General features: G+C 44.6%; 1 protein-coding gene across 1 annotated transcript in view; it reads right to left on the bottom strand.

Moving 5' to 3' along the window:
• Positions 1-25,085, bottom strand: part of LIMD1 (LIM domains containing 1) — a 90,253-nt gene that overhangs the window by 24,698 nt on the left and 40,470 nt on the right. The window contains exon 2 of the mRNA XM_011952655.1: positions 23,971-24,072. Coding sequence (XP_011808045.1) covers positions 23,971-24,072 — 102 coding nt within the window. The remainder of the gene's footprint in view (positions 1-23,970; positions 24,073-25,085) is intronic.

Below are 25,085 nucleotides of genomic sequence, written 5' to 3'. Positions count from 1 at the left end.
AGCTTGGCATGGTGGCGTGTGCCTATAATCCTAGCTACTTGGGAGGCCGAGGTAGGAGAATCGCTTGAACCTGGGAGGCAGAGGCTGCAGTGAGCTAAGATCGTGCCATTGCACTCCAGCCTGTATGACAGAATGAGACTTCGTCTTGGGGGAAAAAAAAAAAAAAGACAGCCCACCTAAGAGGAGCTGCTCAACCAGAAAGCAAAACTATTCACACACTGTCTGATCACAAACAAAGTCCAAATCTTTATTTGTGGAGCTCCCCAGTTTCACCGTTTCCTTCTCGGAACTCCGGCAGGGTAAACTCATTTCTGATGAGAGGAAAGGAGGTGGGGCTGCAGTTGCAGACAGGGTCCTTAGAGGGAGCGAGGGGGCCACCAGGAAACGGCGCAGGACTTCAGAGCTTGGGCTTCTGATCCAGTATATGGAGAACACAGCAAAACAGCACTCTGGTTCCAGGAATGGGGTTAGCAAGTTCTAAGGAATCTGAGTTGGAAATCAATGTTTTGTGTAATAGGGCGAAGATCACTTCTATTCCAAAAATCACAGAGGAAGATCACTGAATAAGCAGAAGCACTGAACCTTCTAGTGTTAAGAAACAAATTAAACAGGAGCTTTTTCACCCATGAGATCAACAAAGATTTTTTAAGAGTTTGTGATTGTTGTCACTGCATATTTCCATAAGCTACTGCTGAGAGTGTAAGATGATAAACTCTCCCTGGAAGGGAAACTTTAAAATGTTTATCTCTGACTCAGTGAGGTTATCTGAGACAGTTTTGGGAAAGAATTTTAAAAAGTGAATAAATATTTACTTAGATCCAAATTGGCAGCCCTAGAGGAATGGTTACATAAACTAGAGTACATATACATGATGAAACGTTACATAGCTATTTAAAATGTCGTTTAAATAGTGTTTTAGTGATACTGGAAAATGCTTATACTACAGAAGGATAGCATATATATGTTTGGGGTTTTTTTGAGATGGAGCCTGACTCTGTCACCCAGGCTGGAGTGCAGGGGCGCAATCTGCAGCCTCAGCCTCCCAGGCTCAAGGAATCCTCCCACCTCAGCCTCCTGAGTAGATAGGACTACAGGTGTGCACCACCACAACTGCCTAATTTTTGCATTTTTTGTAGAGACAGGGTTTCTCCCTGTTGTCTAAGGCTGGTCAACAACTCCTGGGCTCAAGTGATCAGTCCATCTCGGCCCTCCAAAATTCTGGGATTACAGGTGTGAACTACTTCACCCATACTGAAAATACATTAATAAGTGAAAAAAGCAAACTTGACAAGTGTATTTATAAAGTACAATTCCATTTCAGTAATTTGCAGATACCATTGATATGCAAAAGGGAAAAAAACCAAACAGTGGTTAACACTGGTAGAAGTATAACAGTGAAACATCACTTTCCACTCCATATACTTTAATATTTTAAATTTTCTTTCTAGTATTAGGTACAGTGACAGATGGTAGTAGAGAGAAATTTCACTTTACTTTATACATTTCTATATTAAATTTTTCTAGAGATATGTATAATATGAAAAACAATACTTTTAATTTTAAAAGAAAACCCTTACGTTATAATGTGAAAAGTAAAAAAGCAAGATTTAAAAATTGTGTATCTCAACTATATAAAGAAGAAATTCAAAGAAAAAAGACTGGAAAGGAAATCTGCCCATGAGTGGCAGCGTCTCTGAGTGGACATATTTAGAATCTGCATGGTAAGGCTGGGCACGGTGGCTCACGCCTGTAATCCCAGCACTTTGGGAGGCCAAGGCGGGCGGATCACCTGAGCTTGGGAGTTCAAGACCAGCCTGACCAACGTGGTGAAACCCCATCTCTACTAAAAATACAAAATCAGCCAGGCGTGGTAGGGCACGCCTGTAGTCCTAGCTACTCAGGAGGCTGAGGCAGGAGAATCACTTGAACCCAAGAGGTAGAGGTTGCGGTGAGCTGAGATCAAGCCATTGCACCCCAGCCTGGGCAACATGAGCAAAACTCAGTCTCCCAAAAAAAAAAAAAAATCTGTATGGTGAAGGGGATGGTTTATTTCCTAGTTGTTTGCTTCTATATACTTCACTATACTTTCCCAAACATTTAACAATGAGCAGGTGTTGCTCTGATTATCATTTAAAAAACTGCCCAGCTGGCTAGATAAGTCCTCTTGCTGCCAGCTCCCACAGCTGCAAATTCCCATGTCCAGACATAGGAGACCAGTACAGGGGGTTGGGGGACTACGTCGGATTTTCCTTTATTCCAAATTTTTAAAAACTGAGACTCCCCGACTGACCTAAGAGGGTGGGGCTTAGTTTGCTCTTAAGAAGTCACACTTCATTTTTCACTTCAGTTTTGAAAGACCAACTGAATTTAGAAACTGGACAGTGCATCAAAATATATTTGTTTGTATTCTGAGTGGGAGAAAAGCCTAACATCTACTGAATGTCTTCTGTGGTCTAAGTATTATGTTTAGGGCTTACACATATATTTTTAAATGCTTGAAAACTTTGACGCACAGGTTATTGCATCACCCCACCTTCTGGCCCTGTACTGCCACATGCCTTTTACGGAAGAAACTCATGAAGTCATTTCCTACTCAAAGCCATCACCTACTCCAGCGAGCATGGGAAGGGTTCAGTAAAGAGTGAGGCAGAAATCAAACACATCACATGTCAATGTCAAGGAGCAGCGCAAGGATACAGGAATTGATTATTTTGGGGAATCACTTGAAATCACACCCAAGGATTACACCTAACTTTCTGGAGTAAAAATATGATACTTATGAGTTATACATTATCATTTCCATTTCATAAGTGAGGAAACTGAGGCTTACCCAGGTAGCTGTGCTTGTTCCACTGCACCATGAGGCCATCTAGCAGTATTTAATGCTTGTTGGATGCACACCTATACGCAGAATCCAGTTTCTCTCTTTTGCCAGGAAATGGGACAGGGCTTTCTTTTTTTTTTTTTTGAGAGAGGGTCTTGTTCTGTTGCCCAGGCTGGAGTGCAGCGGTGCAATCATAGCTCACTGAAGCCTCGGACTCCTGGCCTCAGCAATCCTCCCATCTTGGCCTCCCAAAGCGTTGAGATTACAGGTGTGAGTTACCACATCTGGCCGGAAAAGGGAGTTTTCATTCAAGCACTTTCTAGGTACTGGGCCCTTTGCTTGCCTCATGTCTCACTTAAGTGTCATCAACAATTCTGTAAAAACTCCTTGTGATGACAGGCATTTGGATGTAACTTGACAGGTAACCTTCCACTTGGAGACAGGCTAAAGTTTGTATCTTTGGAGAAAGGGGGTTGCTGAGAGGAGGCTGAGGCCAGGTAGGAAACAGCAAGCAACCTGGTGCTGAGAAGCAGGGAGGCAGAAAAGGTATTCTCCAGGTGGAATCACCCCAGATCTGGCCAATGGAACAGATGCCAACTGACCTGAAAATTCCTGGAATCACTGCCACTGTCCTGAAAGTTCCAATCAAGAGCAGGATCCAGAATCCTCCTTATTGATATTTAAGCTAGAGCACTCAACCGCCACTAGGTGGTGCTAAACCACAGTCAGGACAAGGACAGACTGAAGCAGCACAACTTTCCCCAAGCTGGCCAGCCCTGAAGGCCTGCTTGAGTCATTCCATTAATCTTGCAATAATGTGCCCCGGTGTTTGGGCAGCTGAAACTCACTTGTTGGCCGGGTGTGGTAGCTCAAGCCTGTAATCCCAGCACTTTGGGAGGCCGAGGTGGGCGGATCACAAGGTCAGGAGGCTGAGACCGTCCTGGCCAACATGGTGAAACCCTGAGACCGTCCTGGCCAACATGGTGAAACCCCGTCTCTACTAAAAATACAAAAATTAGCTGGGTGTGGTGGCGCGTGCCTGTAATCCCAGCTACTCGGGAAGCTGAGGCAGGAGAATCGCTTGAACCCGGGAGGCAGAGGTTGCAGTGAGCCGAGACTGCACCACTGCACTCCAGCCTGGCAATAGAGCGAGACTCCGTCTCAAAAAAAAAAAAAGAAAAGAGAAAAAGGAAATTCACTTATTGTATTATGGTCGAGTTACTGATGCTTTTTTTTAATGATGGAGAAACAAAAGCTAAAGAGGTTAAATTTACCTATGTAGCTAAAAATTAAATAGAAGAGTTGAGATTCGAACCCAAGTCTCTCTCGTGCAAGTCAACACTCTTTCCACCACTCTATACTGTCTCTCTTGTTGTCTATTCCAAAAGGAATATCTCTCAGACTAAGGGGAATGTCTTAGTCGTCTCAGGCTGTTAGAACAAAATACCATAAGCCGAGTAGCTTAAACAATAGACATTTATTTCTCCCAGCTCTGAAGGTTGGAAGTCCAACATCAGGGTGCTAGTAGGGTCAGGTTCTTAGTGAGGATCCAGTTCCTGATTTACAGACGGCTGTCTTCTTGCTGTGTTCTCACATGACGGAAAGGGAACTAACTAAATCTCTGAGCTCTTCTCATAAGAACACTAATCCCCTTCATGAAGTCTCCACCCTCATGACTTAATCACCTCCCAAAGACTCCACCTCCAAATACCATAATGTTAGGATTCGAGTTTCAACATCGGGATTTGCGGAGGGGCAGTATAAACGCTCAGTCCTTCCAGGGAAGAAGACGGATTTCCTGGCATTCCCAATTAAACTTCCCTCTGCTCCCTTAAAGAGGCAAATTTCATTGTCCTCACTGACTTGCTATGGCGGCTCATACGTAGAGGCGTAACACTAGGGAGCCGCTGTGGCTATGGCAGAGCTAATAAGGACAGAGGACAAAATGGAATAGCCAAGGGATAAACACCAAAAACTGAGATGGTTCTCAAACCTTTAGCATGCTTCAGAACCACCAGGTTGGTTAGTTAAAACACAGACTGCTGACTTAGTAAGTGTGGGAAGGGGTCCGAGACTCTGCATTTCTAGTTAAGTTCCCTAGTGATGCTGATGGTGCCAGTCCAGGGACCACACGTTGAGAACCACCACGTCAGGCTATGCCTCAGGCATGTCTCTGAACTGGCACTTCCATTTGATGCTGTTCATCTTGGTCAAAAATGTGAAGACCTAAACCATCCCTGGATAATCAGCATCAAACATAACGCTGCGGTGGGAATATCAGTGCTACATCTTTACAGTTCTAGTTTCAGAATCGTCCTGCTTCCAGCAGAGGAATTCCCTCCACTAGGAAATAGCTGATGATAGTCACACTAAATATATAATCAATAGACCATTTTTACAGTTTTAGAATACAGTAGTCAGAAGTGCTCTTTATTTACATCAGCCATGTATAAAATATTGACTAATAGGCTAGGCATGGTGGCTCGTGCCTATAATCCCAGCACTTTGGGAGGCTGAGGCAGGCGGATCGCTTGAGGTCAGGAGTTCGACACCAGCTTGGCCAACATGGTGAAACCCTGTCTCTACTAAAAATACAAAAATTAGCCAGGTGTGGTGGCGTGAGCCTGTAATCCCAGCTACTCAGGAGGCTGAGGCAGGTGAATCACTTGAACCTGGGTGGCAGAGGTTGCAGTGAGCTGAGGATCGCACCATTGCACTCAAGCCTGGGTGACAGAGTGACAACTTGTCTCAAAAAAAAAAAAAAAAAAAGACTGATCAATGTGCAGATTCACAGAGAATCCACTCCAAAAAGACACTTTCCACAGATGTAGTGAATTATTATTATTATTATTATTTTTGAGACAGGGTCTTATTCTGTCACCCAGGCTGGAGTGCAGTGGTGCAATCTCCTTCTGGGCTAGAGCAGTCCTCCCACCTTAGCCTCAAGTAGCTGGGAACACATGCGGATGCCACCATGCCTGGCTAATTTTTTGTGTGTATTTTTAGTAGAGACGGGGTTTCACCATGTTGCCCAAGCTGGTCTCGAACTCTGGGGCTCAGGCTATCCACCTGCCTCGGCCTCCCACAGTGTTGGGATTACAGGCGTGAGCCACCATGTAGGCTGTGAACGAGTATTTTATATTTGCCTTCAGGCCATCTTCAGCTGAAAAGAGAAAAATGCATCTGATAAAGCCGGTGTAGTTTAACAAAGAAAACAAGAGTTAGGGACATCATAAAAAGAGGTCAGCCATTTACTCTGACAAAACTAAAACTTGCAATAATACTCACCTTTCTTCCTTCCCTGTAAAACAGAAATGAGCTATAACCTATTCTAGAAACATAATTGGTCCTTGGCGGTAAGATTCCACCACAAATTTCAGTTCCAAAATATCTCCCTGAGAAGTAAAAATGCAAGGGTTTCCCAACAATAAGAAGAGTTCCCGAGAAAAGAAAGCAAACATTAGCAGTCACTTGGATTGTTTTGGTCGTACTGTCCCAGTTAGTGACTTCTACCTGTACTGTCCATGGTGGCTACCAGCCACATATGGTCATTTATATGTAAATTTAAATCAATTAAGATAACATTACAAATTTAGCACCAGGACTTGAACAAGTATATCTTGAGTACTTAATGGCCACTTGTGACTACAGTAGCTTTAGAATATCTGCATCATCACACAAAATTCTACCCAATCTACTTCTTCAAACAGCTTTTGTAGAATAGGTTTTTTTTTTTTTTTTGAGACAGGGTCTTGCTGCGTAGCTCAGACTGGAGTACAGTGGTGCAATCTTGGCTCCAGCAACCTCTGCCTTCTGGACTCAAGCCATCTTCTTGCCTCAGCCTCCTGAGTAGCTGGGACTACAGGCATGCACCATCACACTCAGGTAATTTTTGTATTTTTAGTAGAGATGGGATTTCACCATGTTGGCCAGGTTGGTCTGAAATTCCTGACCTCAGGTGATCCGGCTGCCTCAGCCTCCCAAAGTGCTAGGATTACAGGCAAAGGCCGCCACACCCAGTCCCAGAATAGGTTAACTCTTAAAAGACATTGCTAAAAACAAATCAATTTGGTTTGGCTCAAGTGAAGGAAAGATCCAGCCTTGATTGTGCAGGCTTGCCCAGTCTCAGTAAGCCAAGGAGCACAGCAGAAAGGGGCAAGCACTTTTTGCTGTGGAAAAGCACTCAGGCTTGGGGTCCAACCTTGCCTTTGCCCCTTCCCTGAAACGACGCCCTGGCTGCCACCGAAACCCTTCAGGTTCCCTGGTGAGGATAAAAGTGGGATCACAGTGGGGAACACAGCCCAGTGTACCTCATACCAGGTATCCGGTGTGACTGTTGCCAGCATCCCTACCTGACCTTCCGTTTCCTCAAATGACACCCACCAGAGCTAACAATCACAACCACCACCCTCTCTCTCCCTCCTCATCCAAATCCCCTACATCACTCCTTCTTTTCAGTTTATCTGTGGCAAAGGGCTAGGTATGAGAGGCTTTTGTTTTTAATTTCCATCTGTCAGACTTATTATCTTGTAAAATACAGTAATATAGAAAAATGAAACATAAAATCCAAGCCCCAAATGTAGTTATTATCCAATTCAACTGGCACAAAGCCACTCTGTCAAACTCTTAGGAAGGTCTCTAAACATTCTCGTCTCTTTCTCGGCCTTTGCCGGTGCTGGCCAAGGACCATGATCTGAGCAGTGCTGTCTCATGCTCCAATTCTCTTCTCACGTGCCGCTCCAAAGTCTTTCTTTGTCTTATAGTTAGTTTTCCATTTCCCCTATTCCAGGCTATTACCGTCTGGATCAGAGATGAGAATACTGCACAGAGAGACAACTCAGAGATGTGCAGAGGGTCTCCTTTAAGTATTCAGCAGAGCACCGATCAGCTCTTGCCTGTGAGGAAACTAACCAGAGTCAGAGGACAAACATCTGCAGGATTAGCAAGAACAGTGCCTGGCACCCACAAAAGCTAGAAACAGTGCCTATTCCCACCAGCCCTGAAAATAAGGAATAATAGAGCCCTAGACTGAGCTCTGCTCTGAATTCACCTAATAAATCATAAAAGCAAGACTGGAAAGGATCACTGTTTCTAAATAATTTAACTGCATCTCAGAACAATGCTCAGAAGATATAAAGAATACAAAATATCCAAGACTCAATAAGGTAAAGTTTACAATGTCTGGTAGCCAATCAAATATTCCCAGGCATGCAAAGAGGCAGGAAAGCACAACCCATAGGGAAGAGGATAATCAATCTATGGAAATCAACCCCGATCAGACACAGATATTAGAATTAGCAGAGAAGGACATTAAAAGCTATTGTTTCAATATTCAATATGTTGGATATAGCAACATGGAAAATATCAAAAAGGCTCAAACTGAGCTGCTAGAGATGAAAACCAAAATGTCTGAGATAAAGAATACATTGGCTGGCCAGGCATGGTGGCTCTCACCTGTAATGCCAGCACTTAGGGAGGCCAAGGAAGGCGTATCACTTGAGGCCAGGAGTTTGAGATCAGCCTGGCCAACATGATAAAACCCCATCTCTACTAAAAATACAAAAATTAGCCAGGCATGGTGGCTCATGCCCGCAATCCCAGCTCCTTAGGAGGCTGAAGCATGAGAATCGCTGGAACCTGGGAGGCAGAGGTTGCAGTGAGCTGAGATCACACCATTGCACTCTAGCCTGGGCAACAGAGCAAGACTCTATCTCAAAATAAATAAATAACAGGCCGGGTGCAGTGGCTCACACCTGTAATCCTAGCACTTTGGGAGGCCGAGGCGGGTGGATCACCTGAGGTCAGGAGTTTGAGACCAGCCTGGCCAGTGTGGCAAAACCCTGTCTCTACTAAAAATACAAAAATTAGCTGAGCGTGGTGGTGCACGCCTGTAATCCCAGCTACTTGGGAGGCTGAGGAAGGAGAATCGCTTGAACCCAGGAGATGGAGGTTGCATTGAGCCAAGATCACGCCATTACACTCCAGCCTGCACAATGGGGGCGAGACTCCATCCTAAAAAAAATAAATAGACATGATCTTTGACAAACCTGACAAAAACAAGCAAAAACAAGCAATGGGGAAAGGATTCCCTACTTAATAAATGGTGCTGGGAAAACTGGCTAGCCATATCTAGAAAGCTGAAACTGGATACCTTAACACCTTATACAAAAATTAACTCAAGATGGATTAAAGACTTAAATGTAAGACCTAAAACCATAAAAACCCTAGAAGAAAATCTAGGTAATACCATTCAAGACACAGGCACAGGCAAAGACTTCATGACTAGAACACCAGAAGCAATGGCAACGAAAGCCAAAATAGACAAATGGGATCTAATTAAACTAAAGGGTTTCTGAACAGCAAAAGAAACTATCAGCACAGTGAACAGGCAACCTACAGAATGGGAGAAAATTTCTGCAATCTATCCATCTGACAAAAGACTAATATCCAGAATCTACAAAGAACTTAAACAAATTTACAAGAAAAAAAAAAAAACCATTAAAAAGTGGGCAAAGGATATGAACAGACGCTTCTCAAAAGAAGACATTAATGCCGCCAACAGGCATATGAAAAAATGTTCATCATCACTGGTCATTAGAGAAATGCAAATCAAAACCACAACGAGATACCATCTCATGCCAGTTAGAAAGGCGATCATTAAAAAGTCAGGAAACAACAGACGCTGGAGAGGATATGGGAAATAGGAACGCTTTTACACTGTTGGTGGGAGTGTAAATTAGTTCAACGATTGTGGAAGACAGCATGGCAATTCCTCAAGGATCTAGAACTAGAAATACCATTTGACCCAGCCATCCCATTATTGGGTATATGCCCAAAGGCTTATAAATCACACTGCTATAAAGACTCATGCACACGTGTATTTATTACAGCACTACTCACAATAGCAAAGACTTGGAACCAACCCAGATGTCCATCAATAATAGACTGGATAAAGAAAATGTGGCACATATACACCACATAATACTATGCAGCCATAAAAAAGGATGAGTTCATGTCCTTTGTAGGGACATGGATGAAGCTGGAAACCATCATTCTCAGCAAACTATCACAAGGACAGAAAACCAAACACCGTATGTTCTCACTCATAGGTGGGAGTTGAACAATGAGATCACGTGGACACAGGGAGGGGACATCATACACTGGGGCCTGTCAGCGGGGTGGGAGACTGGGGGAGGGATAACATTAGGAGAAATACCTAATGTAAATGATGAGTTGATGGGTGCAGCAAACCAACATGGCACATGTATACATATGTAACAAATCTGCGCATTGTGCACATGTACCCCAGAACTTAAAGTATAATAAAATAAATAAATAATAAATAAATAACAAAAAAGTTTTTTAAAATTTTAGAAAAGAGAATACATTGGATAGGATTAATGGCAGATTACACCTTGCAAGAGAAAACATTAGTGAATGTAAAGGTACAGCAATAGAACATGTCCAAAATTAAATGAGAGGAAAAGAATTTTTAAAATAATGAAATGGGCATAAGTGAGCTGTGGGACAACTTCAGGGTGCCTAAGACTGGAGTAATTGGAGTCCCTAGTGGAAGGGGAGGAATGTAAAGAAACAGATTTGATGAAGACTACAAACCCGCAGATCCAAGAAGCTCAACAAACCCCTAAGCACAAGAAACATGAAAAGTATATCAAGGGATATCATAATCAAATTTCTGCAAATCAATGATAAAATCTTAAAAGCAGTCAGAAGAGGGGAAAAACATGTTACATACAGAGAACAGAGATATCAGATTTCTCATTTAAAACAAAATAAGTGAGAAAATAGTAAAAACAAAAACAAACAAACAAAAAAAACTTTAAGGAACTCAAAAAGTATCAAGCTAGAATTCTATATCCAGCAAAAAAATACATATTTCAAAATAAAAAAAGTGAAAGAAAGACAAATTCAGATATAGAAAAGTTTAAAGAATTCATCAGCAGATCAGCATGCGAAAAAGAAAAAAGAGAAGTCCTTCAAGCAGAAGGAAAAATGGTACCAGATGAAAAAACTGGAATCTAAACAAAGGGATGAGGAGGAGCAGAAATGGCAAATGTATGGACAAGTGAGACTTTTTTCTTATTAGTTAAATCTCTTTAAAACTTTTAGAAGAAAACATGGACATGAATCTTCGTGACCTTGGGTCAGCCAATGTTTTCCTACAAAAAGCACCAAAAACACAGGCAAAATAAGAAAAAAAAAGTAGATAAATTATACTGTATCAAAGATTTAAAACCTTTGTGCCGTAAACAATACCATCAAGAAAATGAAATGACAGTCCACAGAATGAAAGAAAATTTTTGCAAATCCTATATCTGACAGGAGATTGATATGTAAAACATATAAAGAACTATTAAGACTCAATAATAAAAAGACAATCCAAGTAAAAATGAGCAGGGAATTGAAAAGACATTTTTCCACATAAGACATACAAATGGCCAATAAATGTACGAAAAGATTCTCAACATCACTAATCATCAGGAAAACGCAAATCAAAACCACAATGAGATCCAACTTCACACCAAATAGGATAGTTAGAATAAAAAAAACTAGATAAGCATAAGTGTTGGCAAGGATGTGGAAATACTGGAACCCTCATACATGGCTGGTGGGAATGTAAAATGGTAAAGCTTCTTTGAAAAACAGGCCCTCAAAAGGTCATAGTTACCATATGACCCAGCAATTGCACTCCTAGTATTTACTCAAGAGAAGAGAAATGATATGTTCACATAAACACCTGTCTAGGAATGTTCATAGCAACATTATTTGTAATAGCCAAAAATAAAAACAAGTATCTATCAACTGCAGAATCAATAAACAAAATATGCTACATCATCTATACAAGGGAATAGTATTCAGCCACAAAAAGGTATGAGATACTGATTCATGCTACAACGTGGATGAACCTGGAATGTATGCTAAGTGAAAAAAGCCAGACACAGAAGATCATATATTATATGATTCCATTCATATGAAATATCCAGAATAGGCAAATCTATAGGGATAGGAAGTAGATCAGTAGTTGCTTAGGGATGAGGCAAGGCGGGTGAGGAGGTGAAGTGATGAGTATCAGGTAATGGGGAAGTGTCACCTGTATTTATTCCAACATTTATTCTGTGTTCAGAATTATACCAAAGGTGCTGAAGGGTTATAAGGAGTAAAATCACCATCAGTTAAACCCTGTCCCTATTCTCCCAAAACTGATCATCTAGGGGGAGATAGAGATCCCTGCAAACAGTTTCAATCCAATCATAACTGAAAACACCATACGGCAGGCAAATGAACAAGGTACACATGGGACCCAAGATGAGCGGAGCCGCAATGGAGATGGCATTGGAAGACAATGAAGGGAGAGTGATGTTCACCTGGGTGGTGACGAAGGGTAAGGGTGACAAGGTACAGGAGTAGAAAAGGACAGGGGATGTGCTGTGTGGCCAGGGGCTTCAGCGCTTCATGAGGCTGTGGGGCAGCAGAGGAGGGGGGTAGTTTGAAAGAAGACAGTTAGAACTAATTTAAGGAATGTCTTAACACCAGGCAAAAGAACTGGACTACAATGTTAAGGCAAAAAGTAGCTGAAGGTCTCTGAGCTGGAGAGTGGCCTCCTCACTGCTGTGCCCAGAGACCAGACTGGAGGTGACAGCAGTGATCCATGCAAGAGACAGAGATAGTCTGCCCAAAACAGGGCATCTGGGACCCTGCTGGCATCCAAATGCCACCAGTGGTGACCACTGCAGGGCTGCTGCTGACGTGGAGAGGCAGCTGTCACCCTGTCCCTGAACACACGGAAGGGTCTGCATCCTCTGGCCAGGCGTTGGATTTGCCAGACCCCCAGGCTGACCGGTGCCCTGTCATGCATCTGGTCCTCGAAAACCTGGCCACAGGATCCACACCCAGCCAATCTCAGTACTCCTGGGAAGGGTCTGGGAGCTCCCATGGTAAGAGTTCACTTCCCCTTTAAACTTTAACTGGCAGGAAGGTTATGTTGGTTTTGAGTCATCAAATCAACAGGATCTTACGCAGCAGATGGTTATGAAGGCTATGGAGCAGTGAGGGAAAAGGCATATGATATATCTGTAAGTGGAAAAAGCAGGGCACAAAAGCAAACACACACTGTGATGACGACCAGGCAAAAACGTCTATGCAGGTACAGCACACGTTTTCGGGGGTTCTTTTTGGTATTGAATTATAGGTGATTTTCTTCTCCCATATATATTTTTTGACAATGTGACTATATTGACTTGGTGATGTATAAAGTATCAAAACAAGAAACTTCATGAGTAATTTCCTACTAATAAGTGAACTCTGGCTAAGAAGATTTAGAGGCTGGGCATTGTGGCTCACACTTGTAATTCCAGCACTTTGGGAGGCCAAGGCAGGAGGATCACTTGAGTCCAGGAGTTTGAGACCAATCTGGGCAACACAGTGGGACTCCATCTCTACAAAAATTAACTTTTAAAAAATTAGCCAGGGGACTAAAGGGACTGAGGTGGGAGTGATCATCACTTGAGCCCGTGAGGCAGAGGTTGCGGTGAGCCATAATCGTAACACTGCACTCCAGCCTGAGTGACAGAGTGAGGCTTTGTCTCCAAAAAAAAGAAAAATTTAGGAACAAGAGGCTTTATATGCCGTCCAATACAGTAGCCACAAGCTGCAGGTGGCTACTAAAATAAATTTAAACTTTAATTAATTAAAATGAAATAAAATGGAAAATGCAGTTCCTTAGTCACACTAGCCACATTTCAAGTGCTCAAGAGACCCATGTGGCCAGTAGCTGCTGTGTTGGATGGTGCAGGTCTATAGAGGCCAGACGACTGAAGTCCACATGAAGGTCAAGTGGGCTGGTGGTGAGGCCCATTGCAGGGCCACAGCCAACTTCCCAGCTAACTTCATCACATCCCCCAGGATGCTCCCCCTGCACACACAGATCTCAGAAACTGGGATCTCTGCAGGCAGAGCCAGAGGTCGGCACCGCGAAAGGCTCCTTGTGATGGTGACTGACTGACGCACAGTGAGGGTGAAGGACATGGATGTGGTGGCAAGCATATACGCAGTGGCCACGTGCCCCGGGCGTGAACCCACTTCCCCACTCACCAGCTGGGCAACCGCTCTGAGTCCCCATGACCTCTTGTGTAAGATGAGTGTGGCTGGAAGGCAAGCAAGGGACACAAGAAGACAGCCATGTGCAGCTTGTGTCTACTGTATTGGACTGCATATAAAGCCTCTAGTTCCTAAATCTTTTTTTTTTTTTTTGAGACAGAGTCTCACTCTGTCAGTCAGTCTGGAGTGCGGTGGCACGATCATGGCTCACTGCAATAAATGCAATAAATGCTCCACAGACAGCAGCTTGCATTACACTGACTTACAGGCATGGATCCACTGATGGGCAACTATGAGTGCAAACAAAACTGTCAGTGAAAGGAGGAGAGAGGAGGGAAAGGAAAGGGAAGGAGAAGGAAGCTGAAGAGGCCAGAGCCAGGGGCAGAAATGTAAGAGAACAGCTGAGAGACACATGAAGAAGGGATACTCTGAGTGAGATGAGAGGGCCACGGAAACCTGCGGAGTGCCTACGATGCCAGAATACAGTCAGACCTGGGTAAAAGAGTTTACTCCCCAACCCAGGACTCTGGCTCTGAGATGAGGCACTGCGGTGCAACATCTTCCTGCTAATTACGATGTGACGCTCCTGTCATATCGGAGCTGCTCTTCATTCTCCACTTAGACTTGAGAAGACAGATGACACCCTGGGCACCACCAAGTATCATCCTTGGTCTGAGACTACCACGGGGGAAAGGTGCAGACTTCCAACAAAAACCAGACATGTGCAATATCAGGAGCTTACGATGGAGACATGGCAACATAAGGTACAGGTTACACCAAAGTTAACCTCTACAATATACTGCAAAACCCTCAGACTCTGTTCAGACGATAGGAACAAAGGAGTCTGATGGTCAGGGACTTCCTGGCCTCTGACTGAACCAGCAGAGTCTGACCTGGGAAACCAGGTTTGGCCCCAACTCCAGTGCACTAGCAGAACTAGGCTTGCGGGAGACAGACACAAGAGACCCTTTGATAACCAAAGTAAGTGGCCCCTCCACTCTCTTCTGACCCCTGCGGCCTTCTGGCTAGCTCCAGCCTATTTTGGTTGCTTCCTGATCTTTCCCGTGCCCACTGATTTCCTTTAGCATCTGCCCACTCTTCCTTTCTCACGTTCTTGATCTTCAGCTTTTTCCTTAGGTCCTGCTGACTCATTCAGCTCATACAGAACTGCTGAAAATGATGAGAAATATTGGGACAATTCAACAGCTCAGAAATTCGGGGATCAAAGCCCTTAGTCCATTTCTCTACTTTGGGTGCATCCCACTATTGAATTCTAGCCCCCCATTCCCAGCCCCAGGCCACTCCTGCACTCACAACTCGAGGGTGGCCAAAAACCCAGTCTCTGTTGTCACACAACCCCAAGGCAGCTGCTGAACCTGAAAAGGCAAGGCAAGGCCCCATGGCTAGAGCCCGGCTCCTGTCTTTGGCAAATACTCTCTCTAAGCAAAGGTAATTTAATATAGTGGATAACAGCGAGAGCTGTGGATCCATGGGTCTTGGGTTCAAGTGCTGAGCACACCACTTAACAGTGATGTAACCAACCACAAAGTAAACTCCCCAAGCCTCAATCTGTACATCTTAAGAGTAATAATAATAATGAACGCCGAACTCACTGAATTGTTACAGGATTTAGTGAGCTGCCATGGGCGGAGGAGGGCTACATGGTGTCAGCCCACAGTAAGCTAGAAAGCTTACCTATAAATTATCTATAAATACCACGGTGACTGTTTCACAGAAGCAGACCTGCATGAATTAAAGGAAGACCTCCCTAGTTCAAGCTTAACTAATTCAAAATGTGGAAGCATTTTCAGGGGCTGAGTTGATGAGGTCATTTACAAAGTCAACAAAAAAGGGAAAGGATTTCAGATGCAGTATTTAGACTGTAAGAAAAGCAAAATAGCTGACAAGAACCCTCCAGTTCAGAGGGGTGAGTCAATCACCAAGCACTTATTCATTTGCTAAGAACTTCTGTTCCACAACACTAGGCTTGGTCCTAATTGTTTTATCTATCTCAAGTAACAAAATGGCATTTTGTGACTGTTCTAGATGCAGGCTTTTTACTAAGAAAGGCTTTCTTCCAACTGGGTCTCAACAAGTGAGATTTTACTATAAATCCCATCCGCAATCTTCAACAGGCATGGACATTAGGTTTTTGGAAGGTGAAATGAGCAATGGTATATACTCTTAGTTTTGCTTTTTCTCCCCACTAAGGCATGGCTGGCAGGTCACAGTGCATCTTGTACCCAGGAATATAAACAGTAGGTTACACCACTGCAATTCATTCTGGCCTTGACTTACACATCCCAGCACCATCCCAAGTGGACCCTGTCTGGCCCTCTGCAGCCTTCCACTGAGCTCGGGCCTGCACTGGGCATAATTTTTGTCAGCTGTGGGACTGGCTACTTTCCAACTTCCATCCCCAAGGTGGGCACCCCCATGCTCCATGGGCTTCTGGCAGGGAGAGTGTATTTACCTAGTCCATCATTTTCCATCTTACATCATCGAAAAACGAATAGGAATCATGACAATGACATGGCAAGCAGGTTTCACCTGACTGTAGGATGCAATTTGTTTAGTCTATGAAATGAATGTCTTACTTTTAAACCTTAGTCTGCCTGGAGTGAGGACACAGGACCTTGCCTACTTCTCCCTCATAGACCATTCTTTTTTTTTTTTTTGAGACAGAGTCTCACTCTGTCGCCCAGGATGGAGCACAGTGGCGCAATCTTGGCTCACTGCAAACTCTGCCTTTCAGGTTCAAGTGATTCTCCTGCCTCAGCCTCCCAAATAGCTAGGATACAGGCACGTGCCACCACACCCGGTTAATTTTTGTATTTTTAGTAGAGATGGGGTTTTGCCATGTTACCCAAGCTGGTGTCAAACTCCTGACCTCAAGTGATCTACCTGCCTCAGCCTCCCAAAGTGCTGGGATTACAGGCTGAGCCACCGCGCCTGGCCTCACAGACTATTCTTGAAGGTGCCGAGAAGTCCACTCAACCCCACATGTCAGCACATTGTTCCTCCTCTCACATTGCTGCTTCTGAGGCACAGGTGGGCACCAGCCTCCCTCAGACAGGCCACTTGACACGTAAGTGGACACAGCTGCCAACAAAGGCCACTCCTGCCCTCTCCAAGGACCTCCCTCCCACTCCAGGGTGTGCCAACAGCTTCCTGAGAGCATCCAGAGCCAGAGGGGGGCATGGCTGCCTGGGGTGGACAGAGCCTGAGAGGGGAGGAGGGAGACCCACAGCACTCATCTCCACGGCAGCCAAACATTCCCAGCCCAAGGAGCACAGCAAGAAAGAAGGGAACTTGAACAAACCACACAAACGCCCACACCACAACCTGATGCTTACTGCTAGCACGAACACCAAGGAAACAATCCCACAGAGGGAAGGAAAGATGCTGCACGAAGATGCTGGCTGGGGCTGTGTGTAACAACCCACAAGCCAGCCATTAACGGTGGCACGACTCAGTCGATCACCAAGTAACTTAAAATTACTATTATGAACTATGACATGATGTTAAATTAGAAGGATACAATACTGTTTATATACTATGATCACAACTCTAAAAAGTGTGTATAAATTTGGAGAAAAACTGGCAAGGAAAACATAAAAGCGACAGTAGCTGAGCTACAATGCTAACATAACAGGTTTCTGTCTTTAACATTTTCTTTGCAGCGGCCAGATGTGGTGGCTCATGCCTATAATCCCAGCACTTTGGGAGGCCAAGACAGACAGACTGCTTGAGCCCAGGAGTTCGAGACCAGCCTGGGCAACATAGCAAGACCCTGTCTCTACAAAAAATAATAAAAAATAGCCGAACATGGTGGTGCATGTCTGTAATCCCAGCTACTCAGGAGGCTGAGGTAGGAGGATCGCCTGAGCCCAGGAGTTCAAGTCTGCGGTGAGCTGTGATCACACCACTGCACTTTAGCTTGTACAACAGAGCAAGACTCTGTCTCAAACATTAAAATAAAATAAAATAAAATAATAAAATAAAATAAAATAAAATAGTTCTCACAGCTTTCCCCATTGCTGCTTCTTATCAGCAGATAGGGAAATGTGCATATCCGTGTAAGGGAACCTGCCTCGGCGCCTGGGAGAACCTGCACATAGCCATGTACGCAAAGGTTTGCCTGGATCTTGGTGGAACACCTTGTAGGCTGCCAGAACACAAAAGGATGCATGGCTCTCTCTCATTCACTTCCCTATTCCCCTAGGAGCCTGTCACCAGACAGTGTCTTATCTCTAATGAGGTATGGGGATTTTTGCCTGCGCCTCAGAACAGAGCTGTGGGCTCTGAGACCACTTAGCTGCAGTCTAAAATTGCTTCTCAAAATCCCACTTGTGTGGCAGGCATCCGCCTCTTTTGCTTCAGTGTCATCCTCTGCAGTGTATGGGACAAGGACCCAGGAAGATGGTACCTTTGACATATTCTTTGTGTTGCCTATGTAAGTAATAAAACAGCCTGAAGTAACAGAGACTTGTTGTATCTTTACCAAACTAGTCAGGTCCTGGACTTGCCCTGTAAATGTGTGTGAGCTTAACAGTATCCCAACACTATGTTTTAATGCAGTATCAGTGGACCTCAAGAAGTATGTATGTATACCAACAGATATCTCCATATGCCATATGTTACATATAAAAATATAAAATATAAATAAAATAAAATATATATAAATAAATATAAAATCTGGCTTTATATACTATATGTAGTGTTTTAAACTAGATTTTCATAAATGAAATGGGAAAATAGAAAAGATACATATACAAATATGTTCAGAAATATACACACTAACCAGACTCTATCAATAAACAAAATAAGATAAAGAACAAAGAAAATACACTTCTTTTTGCTTGACTAGGTGGAGTTAATCAGAGGAGGGAGAACCAGAAAAACAGGGAAATACAGGTGAGCACAGATTCAAGAGGCCTGGATTCCATGCCAGCTCCATAGCCAGGTTTTTGACCTTGAGAAATTCTCTTTCCCTGTCTGCCCCCATTTTCTAAGAAGGAGGGGATGCTCTAGATGCACTCAGACCCCCAGCTGTGCCGTCTCCATGGTGCTGAGGCTCACAGAGACACACTCAGGACCTGCAGAGCTGAGACACATGAGCTCCCGGGTGCCTCCTTCTGCTGAAAGCTGAGGTAAAGGGCAGCAATCTGGTAACTGAAAAAAGGCAAGCTGCTGAGACACATGCCCAGTCTCCAACATTCCAACTGTTCTTTGGAACTGGAGAGGAAGTGGGACATTCACACAGAAGGAGGGTGTGCAGCCCCAGGGCAAACAGCAGTGCCCCTGTACTCACATTTTGACAAAATCCGAATCCTCATTCCTTCAGCAGCTCTGTTCTAGGGCCTGGTTTGCTGGCAATGGATCCACAGAGAGTGCGGTTCACCGTTTATGTAATAACACCAATAAAGGTCGGACATGGTGGCTTGCACTTGTAATTCCAGCACTTTGGGAGGCCGAGGCAGGCAGATCACCTGAGGTCAGGAGTTCAAGACCAGCCTGGTCAACAAGGTGAAACCCTGTCTCTACAAAAAATACAAAAATCAGCCGGGCCTGGTGGTGCATGCCTGTAGCCCCAGCTACTTAGGAGGCTGAGAGGCAGGAGAATCGCTTGAACCCAGGAGGCAGAGGTTGCAGTGAGCCGAGATCACGCCACTGCACTCCATCCTGGGCAACCGAGTGAGATCTGTCTTAAAAACAAACAAACAGAACAAAACAAAACAAGAAAGCAGAGTGCACCAAATTCAGAAGAAGTCTCTTCCTGCTAAGGAAACAGGGAAGGCTTCCTGGAAGAGGAGGCATTTGAGCTGAGTCATAAGACTGGACAGATAAATGTATTAAGTGAATGGGGAGAGGCTATTCTGCAGAACAAGGTGATCAGAGGCATGGAAGTGAAAAAGAGAAATTCAGTTTGACTGGAATAGGAAGCAGGAAGTGATAAGACAGGGACAAGACCACAAAGGCCTTCAATGCTAGACCAATCAAAAACCAAACCAGATCTGTCTTCCTTAAGTGTCTGTGCTTGTCACAATTTGAAGAAAGAGAAACTCACTCCATTAAGAAATAGACAATCACACAAGCAGCCATGGGTGGAACCCACAGACTCATCTGTAATGGGTTGAATGTCTACGTCCCCCTAAAATTCCTATGTTAAAATCCTAACCTCTGGCCGGGCACGGTGGCTCACGCCTGTAATCCCAGCACTTTGGGAAGCCAAGGCGGGTGGATTACCTGAGGTCAGGACTTCGAGACCAGCCTGACCAACGTGGAGAAATTCCATCTCTACTAAATATACAAAAATTAGCCCGGCATGGTGGCGCATGGCTGTAATCCCAGCTACTTAGGAGGGTGAGGCAGGAGAATCGTTTGAACCCGGGAGGCGGAGGTTGTGGTGAGCCGAGACTGCACCATTGCACTCCAGACTGGGCAATAAAAGCGAAACTCCATCTCAAAAAAAAAAAAAAAAAAAAAATCCTAACCTCCAAGGTGATGGGATTAGGGGGTAGGGCCTTTGGGAGGTGATTCTCATGAGGTGGAACCCCCAAGGAATGGGATTAGTGCCCTTATAAAGGAGATCCCAGAGAGCTCCCTTCCACCATATGAGTACCCAGGAAGCAGGCCCTTAACTGACACCTCATCTGCCAGCACCCTAATCTTGGACTTTCCAGCCTCTAGAACTGTGAGAAATACATTTCTATTGTTTATAAGCCAACCAGTGTATGGTACTTTGTTATAACAGTCCAAACAGACTAAGATGCTCATCAACTGGTTTTCCCTCACCAACAGCTTCCCTAATTCAAATGGTAATTGCCTGAGGTGGAAAACAGCCTCTCCTTAATATTTATTTTCTTTTTCCTGAAACATAGAGCAAGTATTGAGAAACTGTTGCAGGAGTCAAAGGTCAAACATAAACTGTAAAGGAAGATCTGATACAAGCAGCCAAGAAACAAGAAAAAATGCTCAAGGGCCAGGTGTGGTGGCTCATGGCAGTAATCCCAGCCCTGTGGGAGGCTGAGGTGGGAGGATCACCGGAAGTCAGGAGCTCGAGACCAGCCTGAGCAATACAGCCAGACCTCTGTCTCTACAAAAATTTTAAAACATTAACTGGGCATGGTGGCACATGCCTGCAGTCCCAGCTATTCAGAAGCTGAGGCAGAAGGGTTGCTTGAGCTCAGGAGTTCAAGGCTGCAGTGCACTACAATTACATCACTGCACTCCAGCCTGCATGACAGAGTGAGACTCCATCTCAAAACGAAATAAACCTCCACATCATCAATGATCAAAGAAATGCAAATCAAAACCACAAAAATGGCCATTACTAAAAAGTTAAAAAGTAGATGTTGGCAAGGTTATAGAGAAAAGGCAATGCTTATACACAGTTGGTGGGAGTGTAAATTAGTTCAGCCACTGTGGAAAGCAGTTTGGAGATTTCTCAAAGAACTAAAAATAGAGCTACCATTTGACCCAGCAATCCCATTACTGGATATATATGCAAAGAAAAGTAAATCTTCTACCAAAGATACCTGCACTCGTATGTTTATCACCACACTATTCACAATAGCAAAGACATGGAATCAACCTAGCTGCCCATCAGCAGTGGACTAAACAGAGAAAATGTGGTACATATACACCACGGAATACTACACAGACAGTACATATACACCACGGAATACTACACAGCCATAAAAAAGAATGACATCATGTCCTTTGCAGCAACGTAGAAACACAAGAAACAGAAAACCAAATATTGCATATTCTTACTTAGAAGTCAGAGCTAAACTTTGGATACACACAGACAAAAAGATGGGAACAATAGGCAGTGGAGACTCAAAAGGAGGGAAGAAGAGGAGCAGGGAAAGGGCTGAAAAACTTTCTGCTGGGTACTATGTTCACTGTCTGGGTGACAGGACCAATAGAAGCTCAAACTTCAGATTCACACAATATACCCTTGTAACAAATCTGTACCTCTTGAATCTAAAACTAAAATTAAAATGTAACTAACTAACTAAATAAATAAAAGAGGGCCTAAACACAACTCCCATACAGATAAAATACAAACATGTGCCCAAGGCTTTATTTAACTCATCAATTAATAAATGAACCAATTAGTGGTATAATTGAGAGAATTCAAAAAACTATAGACCATCAGGAATGTTGAAATCAATTTGCTTAATAGATTGCAAAACTGGTCAGTCTCCACAGGGCAACAGTCATCAACTGCAGACAAGGAAAGGCCCATACACCCAGAGAATTCGATAACCAGACCACTCCTAGATTTCCACTGCAGACATTAACTAGGCTTTTTGATTCATCTCAAAGTCTTTCCCTACATAGGTGAACACTGAACAACGGGTAAACCATAAACTCTCAGGCATGTGTTCCAGGGGAAATTGCAGTGAGGACTGACGCATGAGGTTCAGAACTCAGGCATCTGCCTGGACCATGAAGGCTCAGCAAGTTAGGAGGCAACTGGTTAACCATGTGCACTGGTTAACTTTATACTGAGAATTAGGATCTCTGGCTGTGAACAAGTTCTTCCCCTTTCCTTCTCCAGGAGGATCCAAAATGAGGAGCCCCAAACTAATGGTGGTCAGCCCTGACCACACCCTGGAAGAATCCAAGAAACTGTGAAAAAATACACTTGCCCCTCTTGGGTGGACGAGGTGGCTCACGCCTGTAATCCCAGCACTTTGGGAGGCCGAGGAGGGTAGATCACAAGGTCAAGAGATCAAGACCATCCTGGCCAACATGGTGAAACCCTGTCTCTACTAAAAATACAAAAATTAGCTGGGCGTGGTGGCGCACACCTGTAGTCCCAGCTACTCAGGAGGCTGAGGCAGGAGAATTGCTTGAACCCGGGAGGCGGAGGTTGCAGTGAGCCGAGATCGCGCCACTGCACTCCAGCCTGGGCAACAGAGGGAGAATCCATCTAAAAAAAAAAAAAAAAAAAAAACCACACACTTGCCCCACTCTAGGAATTCCAAGGGTGATGCCCTGGCCCCACCCTTGATTAGCAGAATCAGAGCTAAATCCTAATCTGATAGGATTAGCTAGGAATCTCGCTAATCTGATTCTGCTAATCAAGGGTGGGGCCAGGGCATCACTGGGTTTTAAAGTCTCCACAGGTGACTCTAATGAGCAGCAGGATTGCAAACCACGAGGCCAGATGGTAAGAAAGACCCCTTTGTCCCTGACACCCTGTGACTCTGCTGTAACGTTCCCTTTTAGTTGAGAGCTGCTAGCCTCAGGATAGGATTGAGAATATAAGCAGGACATTTTCTAAAAATACTCCTCAAAATTAATATTTGATAGAGACCAGAAAACAAGCACAATCCATAACTTGGTCAGACTTGGCAAGCATGCAATGTGTCAGAATCTTCCACAGGGAGCTGTTGCCATCCATTCAATCCAGACTCCTGATGGGCTGCCTGAATTATAATGCACGTACTGGAGTATAAAGATGCCCACAGGTGTGTGCTAGGTAGGCACCAGCACACGGGTGGCGTGCACACACACCTCATGCTCATATAGCAGCCTCCAAATCAAAGATGAGGTGAGGGAGTTGGTTACAGAGTCATAAAGGACCCCCCCCCCACCTCACACTGGGGTAGCTGACTGACTCATCACTTTTGGTTGGCTGGTCCCCACAGTGGGGGAGAGAACTGACACACAGGGTAGACATGGTGAATCCCAGCACTTCCTCCCAGATCTTCTGAAACCTCTTCTTACGTATTTCAAACCTGATGTGATTAGGGATCACTCTGAACTCGTTCAACTTATCACCAGAATCACAGGCAATCTTTGGTATTGTGTGAAGTCCCTGTGCCCTGATCGGCCTCTGGTGGTGGTAAGAAACCCTCCTGTAAAAGACACTGTCTGGCTTTTCTGTGGGGCCGAGGAGGGCCATGGACCAACTGTCTCCGGAAAGATGATCTTCTCTCTCCTCCCTTTCTCGGTCCCCATGTTCCTTGCCCATCCCCCACACACCCGACACCCACACCCACACTTACTGCAAGCTGCACAGGTGAAGCATGTGTCGTGGTAGAGGTTCCCCATGGCCTGGCAGGCCTGGCCAGCCCCAAACACCCCTTTGCTGCATTTCACACAGGCTCCTGCAAGGACAAGAGAAACTTCAGTGAGTCAGGAGGGAACCAGTGTAAACTGAGTCATAAAAAAGCCAACGAACAAAGCCTAATAACCATCCCTCCCCATGGCCAGCCCACCACCAAATCCAGTGGATGACTCATTTGAAGTGTCTTTCTCTCCCTCTCCTTCTGTCACTCTTTTAACTGCAGAAAACAGCTACCAGGCTGGACTTCCCATCCCACTTTCCCTGCTCCACTGTTATGCTAATGTTCAGAATACCTGGGCTTGGTCAACTCCCTCCCTCACCCGACCCAAAGCTTTCGAAGGTGCCCACTGTTTATAAGACAGTTCAGAAAGATCGCACCATCACTATAATACGCCAAGCATGCAGGCTGGGCAATTTCTTTTTTTCTTCTTCTTCTTTAGAGACGGAGGTTCTCGGTATGTTGCCCAGACTGGTCTCAAACTCCTAGGCTCAAGCGCTCCTCCCGCCTCAGCCTCCCAAAGTGATAGGATTACAGATGTGAGCCAGCATGCGTGGCCAGACAATTCTAACTAAATTATTTCCTTTATTTTTCAGTGGGAACCACCAACTAGGATTTAGTAACTTCAAGTTTTACAAAAAGTATATAACACCCCAAGCCCCGGGTTTGTCACACTGCAAGCAAGTGCTCTTCCCTGCCCTTCCACCGGCAGCTCCTCACCCCCTAACAAGTCCCACAGGATCTTAGCCCAGCCTTTGCTGATGAGCCCCTACCTAGTATGTTCTACTCCTGCCCTTCTGTTCACTCAAGTCCTGAGGCTTTCATCTCAGCCTGCTCCACGATTCCTTCCTCAGCCTCTTCAGCTCTCTGACTCTGGGGGCAACATGATGAATCAGAAATGTAAAGAGCCAGCCAGGTGTGGTGGCTCATGCCTATAATCCCAGTGCTTTGGGAGACCAGAGCAGGAGGATTGCTTGAGGCCAGGAGTTCAACACCAGCCTGGGCAACACAGGGAGATCATCCATCGAAAAGAAGGGAAGGGGAAGGGGAAGAGG

This window comes from Colobus angolensis, unplaced genomic scaffold, assembly GCF_000951035.1.
Source record: "Colobus angolensis palliatus isolate OR3802 unplaced genomic scaffold, Cang.pa_1.0 Scaffold344, whole genome shotgun sequence".
NCBI classification, from domain to species: Eukaryota; Metazoa; Chordata; class Mammalia; order Primates; family Cercopithecidae; genus Colobus; species Colobus angolensis.
The sequence above is the reverse complement of the archived record's forward strand: the minus strand, read 5'-3'. Positions and strand labels throughout refer to the sequence as shown.